Here is a 12924-nt window from a genome sequence, read left to right on the forward strand (position 1 = left end):
CTAAACTTAAAAAGTTAAGATGAGAATGTTTCCCAAGTTCCAGGAGCCAGTTTTCATATGGGCCTTAAAAATAGGGGTTCAGCTTGTGGGTGGTTCATCACTGCTTCATCTATTTCCTAATGTCATAAAATGGACCAGAACTAGACAGTATAAATGTTTGAGGCCCATTAGCAAGGTAGCCTGCCAAACTGGATGCTTACTTCTCTTGGTCCAGGTTTCTTTTGGTGTCAGCTAACCAGGGATGCTTCCTTAGCTCATCTCCTGGGCCACTGTCGTCCTTTTTGGGTCCATATCAGGAAAGCACTGTTCATGTGTATCATTCATGACTCTCAATGCTTTTCTTTCTCTTTTTTCCTTGTATATTACTGCTTTTCCTTGAAGCAGTCTCCTGTTTATTTCAGCACTTACAGAAAGCTTTGTCTGTTGATCACTCCTCTTTGAAGTTTTGAGTTGCACTAAAATATTTATAATGTGTGGACAAGCACTTGAAAGGCATTTTAGTTTTCATAAAATGTCTCTCTTGACTTAATGAAGACTTTTGATGATAGGAACTAACATAGGGTTTCAGATTGAGGGTTGCTTAGCTTAGGGATCACCTCTTTTGACATCAACCAGCAATTATAAACTTATTAAATAATCAATCTCAGCTTTCCTCCACAATGAGACCACACTGGACTCCTTCTTGTCTGTCTGTGGCCACCATATTGATAATAGGCTCAACTGGAGTACTCATGGATAGTTTTGTTGAGTTTCACAGGGCTGGCTTTGATTAGCACATGTGTGAGTGGAGGAGAGCCCTGGGGAACTGGAGTTCTTGTTAACATCTTGTGAACCAAGGGGGAACATTGAGCTCCATGATGTGTCTTTGGATTGGTAATGGGAGTTGCTATAGACTAGACTAGAGGTGACAGCAAAGGGATGTGGCATTGGGATAGTCCAGAAAGCCTTCTTGGTCAATCTGATGGTAAACTCACAGAGGACAGGAATTGCTTCTATGTATTCTCAGATTCCCAGTCTGGTGAGGTATCTGGCAAGTTGAAGCCAATATACCTATTTGTTCAATGTTGCAAATTGAGCTACAAATAGTAATAGGTTCAATAAAGATAGACCTGCTGCAAGGGAAAGTAGTAAAAAACAAGAAGAGAAGAGAAAAGGAATTCTCAGAACTAAGGATGGCTTTTGCAGTTTCTGTAGAGTGGATGTGTCTCCATGTTAAAATGAAATCCAGAATCTAAGGCTAAGCATTTAACATCTGAAATAAACTGTGATGTGTGGATATAACTTATAGCTTCGTTTTACTGTAGCATTTCTTTCATATGATTGGGTTAACAAAAATATTCTAAATAAGAAATTAATTTGAAGCTTCTTGAAACCAAATAGTTTGGTGACTTGAAAGCGTATATCATCAGTTATGGATTGCATTTAAATACCATTCTCCTGTTTCTCATTATCTTTTTTTTAATATTTATTTTTTAGTTGTAGTTGGACACAATACCTTTATTTAATTATTTATTTTTATTTGGTGCTGAGGATTGACCCCAGGGCCTCGCAGGTGCTAGGCGAGTGCTCTGCCGCTGAACCGCAACCCCAGTCCCGTCATATTATCTTAAATTATACAGTAGAATGTGGGAAGACATAAGTGAACTATGCAATAACCAAAAGATAAAATGCCATATGGTCATTACAAATAACATTTTCAAATAGCATTTATTGATAACGAAAATTCTCATCATGTAATGTTATGTGAAAAAAGCAAGAAAATATATCTTGGCACATATGGAAACCCAAATAAATTCTTTTTGAATAAATGAATATTTCCTATAAAACCTTATATCTCTGTGCAAAAGTTATGAGTGTATTAATGGATATGTCTCTTTGGCTCTTGAAGTAAAAAAATCTTGGATTAGTGATGAAGAAAGTATGGGTATAATCCAAATTTTTGGAGTTGAGGTGACAGTTTGTTCTAGAATGATTCCTTAGAAGCTCTTTTAGATCCCCCATGCACTAAGTTGGGCTTAGAGACTGTCTGGACAAAGCAGCTGTCATTGAGAAGGATGTCACCAGACAAGCCTCATATGGTTTGCATCTCTTTGTCAACTGAGACTTGATCAACCTTGACCTCCCATTGTTTCCCATCATTTTATATGACTGTCTTGAGTTTCTACCTCCTGAGCCACTCCTTGCTGTGGCTGTGTAAAGAGGCCTCTTGATTTATTAATCAATTAATCAGTGCATGCTGGGGAGCTGTTCAAGGTAGTTAAACAAGGAAAACAAAATGCAGGAACCCATAATCAAGATGGATCGTAATTAAGAAGGACCCTCCCACCAATGATCTTCCTGTCCACTCTGGATGCCCCACACCACCCCTCTCACCCATAGCTCAATACACCCGATTCATCCTTGATGAATTTTCTGCTCCATAAAAATTAACAGCAAATTTCAGAGGAGCAGATTTTCTTCTAATGTCCTAAAGGAAAATAATACTTGAGATGAGCCTCATCAATTATTTCTAACAACTGTTGAATCTCAAAAGTTCAAGCAGCCTATTCAACCTAAAACATACCATAATGACTTTGTCCACACAGGCAGGTACTATTCTCTATTGGATTCTATATGACTCCTATTGGAGTCATTGAGCTGGAAGGACATTACCCAAAAGGATAGGCTGTGACCTTGTGTAATAGATTAGAGTATCAGTGAGATTAAGTAATTTGTCCAAGGTCACACCAAACTCCAAGGTCACAAGTAGCAGAACTATTCCAATGCCCAATTAACATTCCTAGTGTTGTTTTTGGTGTTTCTGTTTTCCTGTAAAGGTTAAAGCAAAGTAAACTAGAGACATAATCCTCATTAAATCCATTTTCTGATTTCTTTTAAGTATTATTAAGTGTGGTCTCTGAACTAAAGACTTTTTATTTTCATATTGGTCTTGTTATATCGTTCAGGTTGGTCTCAAACTTCTGGGCTCAAGTGATCCTTCTGCCTCAGCCTCCTGGGGAGCTAGGGCTAAAGTGTGCACTACTGTGCAGCTCTAAGATTTTTGAAGAGTGGTTTTAGATGAATTCTGTGGGGAAAGAATCTTGGACTATTGTAATGGGTCAGGAAATCATATTCATGGATACAGACAGAGGGTGAATGAGAAATACTAGTTAATCTTCAGAGGTTTGCTGTGCTACTGGCGCAACTGACCTCTGGTTAAGAATCTGCTTTGGTCTGGTTTCCTTCCAATGACGTTTAGCATATGGTGCTGATGAAATCAAGATTTTCTAACAGAATCTCTGTTTGTGGTTCCAAGTAGCACTTTCATCCATTACCAACTTTCTAGGGATAATAGGAACCATGGATTCACAATGTAAGTGTCCAGAATGTCTACATTCGCCCTCCTCCACCATCCTATCTAGACAGACAATAATGTCTTCTGTTGAACACCTAAGGAGGGTCCAGGTTGGCTATTATTCTTTAGTGGACATAAGGTGAATCTGAAATGTTCCTATTGACTGGCCTGTAAGAATACTTAAAAATTATGTTTAAAACATATTGTGTTTTGTAATGCCTTTGAAGTTTTCGCTACAAAATTCTTACATTTGTGTAATGTATTTGTCAACTGTAGACTCTTCTGCCCATCTGGTGGATAGATGCCAATCAAATTCTTTGGGTACAACTAGACTTTGACTCATCAACCAGACATCTGAATTGATGTTACAGACTCTCCTTTTTCTCTGTTCATGTGTTCTCCAGGATCCTGCTTTCTCAGCTGTGATTCATGACAAGCTCCAGGTCCCCAATACCATCCGGAAGGCATGGAATGACCGAGACAACCGCTGTGACATTTGTGCCACACACCTGAACCAGCTGAAGCAGGAGGCCATCCAGATGGTGCTGACTTTGGAGCAGGCAGCTGGCAGTGAGCACTATGATGCCTCACCTGGATCACCACCACCGCTCTCCAATGCCTCCACCCTGGTGGGGTCACGGCATGGGGGTGGGCTCCAGCAGCCCAGGGATTGGGCCTTTGTGCCTGCCCCGTATGCCACCTCCAACTATACAGGCCTTGTCAACAAGCACAGCAGCAAGCCCAATAGCCTTGGGGTCAGCAATGGGGCAGAAAAGAAGAGTGGATCCCCCACCCATCAGGCCAAGGTCAGCCTCCAGATGGCCACAAGTCCCAGCAATGGGAACATCCTTAACTCGGTGGCCATTCAGGCTCATCAATACCTGGATGGCACCTGGTCCCTTTCAAGAACCAATGGAGTCACCCTGTACCCTTACCAGGTAAGTTTCTCTATGAGCAAGGACAAGCAGGGTTGGATAGAGTCAAGGTAGAGAATTGGGCAGCTCTTCCTTTATCTATCCTTCTGCTTTTGGGAACTCCACTGCTCAGAGCCTGATGCTTTCATGTGACCCCCCACAGTGTTCTGATCCAACCAGGCCTGCCTGTGTTGAGAGTGTATCCTCTAAACCTTCTACTCTTACCCTCTCTCTGCTCATTCAGTGTCTCCTTCCTAAGAGATCTTATTGGTCCACGTAGTGCTAAGGGCTTCCTAGTAATCAGGTTTACTATAAGGAACAGTGACTCAGAGTATAGGACCTAGAGATATTTGGACTGGAGTCCAAGGTCATACTTACTAGCAGTATGACCTTGCATAAAGGGTTTGTCCTAATTCAGGCTCAGATCTCTCATGAGTGAATAGAACAGTAGTAAGAATTAAATAAGGTTACATATGTAAGACATATGGTTCAATATCTGGCATATGGTAAGAGATTGTCATTGTGCTATTAACAAAGATTTTAGAAATTAAGACAAGGGGTGAGATTTTTGAGTCAAAGAATATGGTAGGTCCCTAAAATCAAGATTTTAAAGCGACCTGTGGAAAGAGCTGGACATCATTAAGAATTAACTATATGAAGGATTCTACTTCCATTATCTACATCTTCTAAATGAGGTGTAGAGTCCCTTCCTAATCTCGCTACTTTTTTTAATATTTATTTTTTAGTTGTAGTTGGACACAACACCTTTATTTCACTTGTTTATTTTTGTATGTGATGCTGAGGATTGAACCCAAGGCAGACTGTAACCCTTTTCTATCTGCAACTCATCTTAAATTTTGTTGAGATTTAATTATTAAAGGTGTTTTCCCCCTTCTTTTCTCTTAGTTATATTATCACAAACCTCCTCATTTCCCTATAAGATTACGAGAACAGATCTTAAATCTGCCAGAGAATTTTAAAAGATTGTGCTGATTTTTTTTGGGGGGGGGGTGGGTTTTCTCTGGGGTGAAAGTTGGGTTAAATTCATGTGCTCTGTGTTCACTCTAACCACTGTGTGGGAAGCAGCCAGAGTGGTGACAGTTTCTGGTATGGAGAGGTGGCCATGGTCATGGGGTAGAATAGTCCAGGGAGGCAACTGGCATCATAGGTGATCCTACAAATCTCAGGTAATTTCTCACTGTCCCCATCATCTTGGGTGTTGGGTGAGTAGCCTGCCACTGATACAGGGACTCAGTTTTCTTCTGTCAAATGTGTCACTACCTTCTGGGAGCCTCAAAGTCCAGATCTTCAGTAAGATCTGGAAACAAGGAAAGAAAATGTGGAGGATCTCCTGGGGATTTTGGGGGCCCAGCCTGGCCTTGGTAGGGCTATATCTTGCTTCCATCCATATTCCAATGGCAAGAATCCAGTATCCTGGCCCCACTTTCCTGCAGAGGAAGCTGTGAAAGTCAATCTGCCCAAGTGCCCAAGAGAGAAATAAACAAGTTGAGTGTACATATAACACAGTTTTGTTACAGTGGGCCAAGGTACATGGAAACAAAATGAATCAGATGTGGCTGACAAAATTCACAGTGATTTCAAGAGTATTTGAGAGGGGTTTAGATTGTGTTTTTTGATATCTTGAAAGAAATGTGAAGCACTGATTATTTTTCTAAGAAGTCCGCATTCTTGGATTGCCAAACTTTTTTTATTTACTTGGTACCTTGTAGTTTCAAAAATAGAATACACGCATCATTTTATTTAGCCCTAGAGCAGGCCTGTGATGTAGGCAGAGAAGATGTTAGGTCTTCTTTTCACAGATGGGGGTTAAGATGCTAAGAGAAACTGAATGACCTGTGAAACCAGCACCAGTCCTTGCCTCACAGGGGGTTTCTCCACCCCATCTGCTTCCAGCTTTTCTAGCTTACCCCTGAGATATCTCCTGTCAACCTCTTTTCCAGATAGGAATCATTTCACACCAAAATAAATAAACAAACAAAAAACTCCTTTTTTGACTTTTAGGGTTGGAACTGTCACTTGATTTTGGATGGAATTTTCTGGGTAATTTATATAAATACAATAAAGAAGCAATGATATCTGGAGGCGGCTTTATGATGTAATTTTGAAAATAACTGTTAACCAGATTTCCATCACTAAAACAGATACCTGAGATGATCAACTTCAAAGAGAAAAGGTTTGTTTTGGATCACAGTTTTGGGGATTTCAGTGCATGATTGGTTGGCCCTGTTGCTCTTGGGCCTGTGGTGAGGCAGCACATCATGATGGATGCATGTGGTAGAGCAAAACTGCTCACCTCATTGTTAGGAAACAGAAGAGAGTAAGGAAGGGGCCAGAGTTCAGCAACCTTCCTCAAGGACACACCCCCAGGAACCTAAAGACCTCTCATTAGGCAACACCTCTTAAAGGTTCAACCTCTCCAGAGAGTGCCACCCTGGGGACCAAAGCTTCAACACATGGGCTTTTGGGGGACATTCAAGATCCCAACTACAGTAGGCAGGAACAGAATATGACTTCCTTTTTTATTGAGGAGTGGTGTGGAATTTTTTTATTTAAAATATTCTAAATAGTATATTTTAAAATTATACATGTAACACATTTTTTGTCAAATAAAATTTAAACTATATGAAGTGTTTAGACAGACTTTAAAACTCAGTGTCATCCAGATGTTATAATTGGGTACATTTCTTCCCAATGTTTTTATGTAGTCACATTTGTAAAATGATGAATAGGCTCCATTCTATGAACTGCTTTTCACCTAATAGATGGGGTGCATTTTCCCTTGCCATCATGTATATTTACCAAAACATGATATTTATTGTTAGCATAATATTACCTACTCTCTGAATGTATTATATTTACATGACCAAGTATTGATTATGAGAGTGCAGGTTTTTGCTAGAATAAATGAAATGCTCAGGTGAACATTCTTCCACCCAGGTCACATTTCAGCACGTCCCTCAGTTGTGCTCATGTTACACAACAACTCACATTTCACCTTCTATACCCCACAGCCCTTGAGCATGTATAAAGGGCTCCTCAGAAGACATAGCTGCTACACTGGTGCTAATGATGCTAATGAACAAGGATGGAAGAACTTGGAATTGGTGCTTTTGTTGAAAATATTCAAAGTATGGTAAAGATTTGTAGGAAGGGGGACATCCTGAAGATATTGCTTAAAAGGAAGATTAGGATTACTGGTGCATTTATTTTATTTTTGCAATAGTTCTATTTCTCTTCTTCCCCTATCTCAAAGGAAAGAGAATATCTTGAATAAGAGCAAGTATTTATTAAACCCTAGTCAATTACCATGCACTGTGCTGGATGTTGGGTGGGGCTGCTACCCTGGCCTAGAAACCCAGGTTCCTGGCCTGTGTTCCTCATAGTGAAGGAGAAGGCAGTTGTACTGCTCATTATGGGGCAGGTAGGTGAATGCAAAGGTAGAGAGATGCATGGCCTCTGACAGAATGTAGAAGGAATTGGGGCAAAGGTGGCTAGTATGGCTTAAAGCTAGACATAAAGATGACTCATACAAGCTACCAACTTGAGATGGTCCCAGATAAATTTTACTGTCTTTTTCCCATTCCAGTATGGACCAATACTTGCATTTCCCCTGGGTAATATTCAGAGGGACCAGAGGAAATCTCTCTGGGATAAAGAGATTTGGGACCTGGCTATGAGTTAGTGTCCCCTATGTTGTGACCATGTCATCCTGATGCCCTGGGGGAGGGACCCAGGGTCTGGCCAGACTGAGTGTCTCCTGTTGTGGACATCTCCCTGCAGTAAATAATCTGCAGTTCACAGTCTAGTCAGCTCATCAGAGATGGTTGACTGCTCTGAAAGCTGACCTCATTTTTCCTGCTCATCCATACTCCCACTTCCCTCCCCATAGAACACATTACTGCTGGGTTAGTGCCAGAGCTGTTCAAGGGGGAGAGAAACCTCTAGACTTTGTCACTACTGAGGGTGTTGTTCTGCACCCATGGAACCTGAGCCTGTAGAAGTGAGAGAGAAGAGGCTTGTCCTTCTGCCACTTAGGTATAGTGAAGATGAAACAGGGAGCCTGGTGAAATCTTCAGATGGATAACAAAAGGGTCCCACAAATCCCTCAAGCCCCCTGTTATCACACCCCTGTGCAATAATCTCCAAAGTTTTCCATAGGAAGACCATCTCTCTTTCTTGCATGTTTATAAAGTGCTTCCAGAAACAGGAAGCTATAAGATCTCAGAAAAAGAGTAATTGAAGCACTGAGATCACATCAAAAATATTGAACAAACCACAATGATAATTTCTCATTAAATATCCTAGCAAATTTATTTTATAGGAAAGGATAAGATGGATCCTGCCAAGAAAAGAATTTCTTCTATTAACTTGCAGACATTTAGCACAATCATGCATGCAGAAATCAGAAAATGCTCTCCAACTCATGACATGTCTAGATTAGTTCCTCGTAATCATCTATAGATTTATTACCTCTTTTTGAATGGTGGTAGCTTTAGTCCAATTTATACTCATTATAATAAATAGCTACAGAAAAGACTGTACACGTAACACTCAAAATCTTAGGTTGTCGGTGATAGAATCCACTTTTGTAAGATGGTAACTGGATTTTCCATCAAGATGAGAGGTTTGGAGACAGTCCTATCTGGTTCAAGTCCCTGGCTCCACTAACTGATGAATTGCAGATTAGTAGCTTAACATCTCAGGTGATTTTAAGTAAACTCACAAGGTGATTTTAAATAACAATTAAGAAAAAAAAGTGTGAAAATATTTTATGAACTGTAAAGCAGGAATGACAATGTAAATGACTTATTTCAGTCCCCTCATTTACCAGAGGAAAACCCTGAGGCTGAGAGATTTGAAATTTCTTTGATTCCGAATTTCCTAAACTAGTTTGATGTCTTTTGCTAATGATAAACTCATGGAGGATAGGAATCCACTTTATGCCCAGGTCCTTCACAGCAGCTAACATGTGTAAATGTGTCTGCTCACTAGAGAAAAGTCCAATTTCCCACGACTAGCTCTAGATTAAGGGAAAAATTACAGACCACAAAACCTATCTAGATCCCAAGATTTTTTGATGGAAACAATCAGTTATTTGATTCCAAGCTAATCTTTAACCTGAAGTATCTTTTTTTTAATATTTATTTTTTAGTTGTAGTTGGACACAATACCTTTTATTTTATTTATTTTTACGTGGTGCTGAGGATTGAACTCAGGACCTCACATGTGCCAGGCGAGCACTCTACCACTGAGCCACAACCCCAGCCCAACCTGAAGTATCTTAATGATACTATTAAATCATTGGATGCAATGAAAAGAATCTGGGTGGCGTTAAGATGTTACACTCAATACAGGGCATTTACAAGCATAGAAGAAGTTTATAAAATTTTGATTAACTACAATTGGTCAAGAAAATTCAAACGGGAGGTATAATCTCAGTAATAGATCTTATGCTCAGCATGTGCAAAGCCCTGGATTCACTCTTCATTATCCCTCTACTGTACCACCACCTCAGATAGTGAAAATTCAAGATAATGTTAGGTTGACATAATAAATAAATCTATAATGCAGCGATGGTATTCAGTGTGCATTCCTTGAATTAAAGGAAAATGTCTTTAATAAACATTATCCTGCTTTCTTAAAAAGTGTCCTTTGGAATCAATATTAGACATAATGCTATAACTGAACTCTGGCTGAAGTCACTGTGGGATTGTCTCCATCTTTAGATATGTTTGTCTGTTAAGCACTGTCATTACCAGCATTTACAGAAGGTTGAGAAAGCAACACCAACCTTGAACTGACTCTAGGTTTGCTAAAGAACCTCTGCAGTGCTCAAAACTTGCTCTTCAAAGATTAGAACTACCGGAAGGACTTAGAACCCCTGAGGGTGGAAGATGAGACCCTGTAAAGCCTACCAGGTGCTGTTGTACTAAGAGGCTTTTTGTTCATGCTGGATCCATGGAAATCGGAAAGCACATCTAGTATGGCTGATGTCTGAGGGTTGAGGCATATACATGCCCCTCCTGGCTGGTCACTTTTTGAGAAGGCACAGAGATGGGTATTTGTACCATGTCAGTGGTGGAGGATTTCCATTCATACTCTTTGCAACTCTCCAGGGCTCACTTCCCCCCTGAAATACATGACCAGTCCTGGTTCAGTTGCTGCTACGTCTGCCTAACCACAGCAATAGCATAAGATATTCCAATTAGATAAATTATGGCACTGAAAAGATTTTGAAGACCAGATATTTTGAAGATTTTGATTACTCCTGTTTTTAGATGGCCAAAGGGGTGTTGGCTTGTTTGTTCTTTTTGATAAACCATGAACATAGGAAAAGGAATCAGTTTATATATTTGGTCACAGATAGAGCATTTCTCAAAAGAGTTCAGGGTGAAATTCCAAAAAGGTAGTCACTACTTGTGAAATGGGCAGGGCTGTGGTATGAAGGGAACACCCAGAAAATCTCAAAAATGTTCTAATCTGGTCATTTACTTGGTGTGAGAGGCTGAATAAGGCTACACTTCCAAGATATCCACGTCCTAATCACATTCTGTGAATGTGTTACCTTACGTAGTTGAAGAGAATTTTCAGATATAATGAAGGATCTTGAGACATGGGAAACATCTGGGACTATCCAGGTGGGTCCAGTGTATTCCTAAGAGAGAGGCAGGAGGATCAGAGCCAGGCATGGGAGAGGAGAGGAGCTGCTGTGCTGTTGACTTCCACGATGGAGGACGGGGCCACAAACTAGAGAGTAAAGGCCATTCCTAGAAGCTGGAAAAGACAAGGAATCAGATTGTCCCCTAGATCCTCTAGAGGGAATCAGCTCTGCAGATTCCCTGTAGACTTCTGACCTCCAGAAGAACTTCAGGAGAATACATTTGTGATAATTTGCTTCAGCTGTCCTAGGAGACGACTTGAAAGTATGCGGTAATTGAAAATCTTGGGAAGGCGAAGTGAGATGAGGTGTACAGATGGAGGAGTTGCCACAGAAACCTGCAGGATGGCTAGGAACATGGGCTTTTCATCCCGTACAATAAACTCCATCGCCCCGTGGATGGCCAGTACATTAGCAAGGCAGATTATTTCATTTGGATGCCTCCACAGAATGAGAGGTTACTCATACTGCACCATTGGTTTTCAATTGTCTCAGATTTCCCTATTGTTACAGAATCAGAATAACAAGCACACCACAGCCACTCTCCATTGGTAGCTAGTAATTACCATTATGTAAGTCTCTCATAGTGTTGAAACTGCAGAAATCATTCCAAGCCCAGGGGACGGAGACTGAACTGAACTATGTGTAGAAGGAAGCTCGTCTTCTCCATAGGCCCTTTTGACCCCATAGAATGGGGTTTCACAGAACTGTGCCATTAATCATCCTTACCTCTCTTGGTATCTTGAGGATCAAATGTATTTGAAAGAATTTTGAAAATTGTAGAGCAGAATGCAAGTGTTGGTTGGTATCAACTTTTACTTTTAGTAGGCAGGAGATATCCTTTGGATATTTTAGAGCAGGATGATGGGAAGATTTTCTCCATTGAAAGCAGGGGTTCTCAATTTTGGCTGCACACTAGAATCAGTTGGGAGATTAAGAAAAAAAAATTTAAAAAACCACCCAGTTCCCAAGGTATACCTCAGATCAATGAAATGAGAATATCCCAGGCCTTGTTTTGAACTGTGAGGGCCAAGAACCACAGCTTTAAATAACAGTTTATCTGATACTGGAATAATAAGGGCCTAATAAGTACAGGGAAAGGAACAATGAATATATGTAGATAGATAGTGTGTCAGCCAGCTTTCTGTCACTGTGACAGGATACCTGAGGTAATCAACTTATAAGGGGGAAGGGTTTATTTTGGCTTATGGCTTCAGAGATTTCAGTTCACGTTCACTTGTCCCTTTGCCTTTGGACTTATAACAAGGCATCACAATATGGCAGGAGTGCTTGGTGGAGCAAACTGCTTACCTCAGGGGGGGCAGGAAAGCAGAGAAGAGGAAGGGGCAGGGTCCTATAGTCCCCTTTAAGGTCATGCTCCCAGGGTTTCAACTTTCTCCCATGAGGCCCCACTTCTTTAAGGTTCCACCACCTCCAATACCATGAAACTGAGGACCAAGCCTTTAAGGGGCATTCTAGATCCAAACTGTAGGGGAAAGAGAGAGAGAGAGAGAGAGAGAGAGAGAGAGAGAGAGAGAGAGATAAAGAGAGAGGGGGTGATGGATAGATAGTATATTTCTTCCTAGGGATGCTGAAATAAATGATCACAACCTAAATGACTTAAAACAACAAAATTTTATTCTTACGCTTGGAAGCTAGAAATCCGAAATCAAGTTGTCAACAGGGTCGTGCTCCCTCTGATGGTTCTAGTTGCTTCTTCCAGCTTCTGGTGGTTGCAGGCATTCCTTGGCTTGTGGCATGTTCCTCCAATCTCTGCCTCTGTCCCCATGTGGTCTCATGCCTCTCTGCTTTCTCTTCTTGTAATAAGGACACAAGTCATTGGGTTTAGAGCCCACTCTACATATGATCTCCTCTTAATCCTCAACTAATTATATCCCAAAGACCCTATTTCCAAATAAGGTCATTTTGAAGTTCTAAGTAGACATGAATTTTGGGAAAACTCTATTTAACCCATTATAGATAAACAGATGGGTGAA

The 12924-nt window shown here is 40.6% G+C and overlaps 1 protein-coding gene across 1 annotated transcript in view; it reads left to right on the top strand.

The window, feature by feature from the left end:
- Kif26b (kinesin family member 26B) overlaps positions 1-12924 on the top strand; it is a 488260-nt gene that overhangs the window by 170047 nt on the left and 305289 nt on the right. Inside the window, exon 3 of the mRNA XM_048809263.1 lies at positions 3739-4272. Coding sequence (XP_048665220.1) covers positions 3739-4272 — 534 coding nt within the window. The remainder of the gene's footprint in view (positions 1-3738; positions 4273-12924) is intronic.

The sequence above is a fragment of the Marmota marmota genome, unplaced genomic scaffold (genome assembly GCF_001458135.2).
Source record: "Marmota marmota marmota unplaced genomic scaffold, marMar, whole genome shotgun sequence".
Lineage (NCBI taxonomy): Eukaryota > Metazoa > Chordata > Mammalia > Rodentia > Sciuridae > Marmota > Marmota marmota.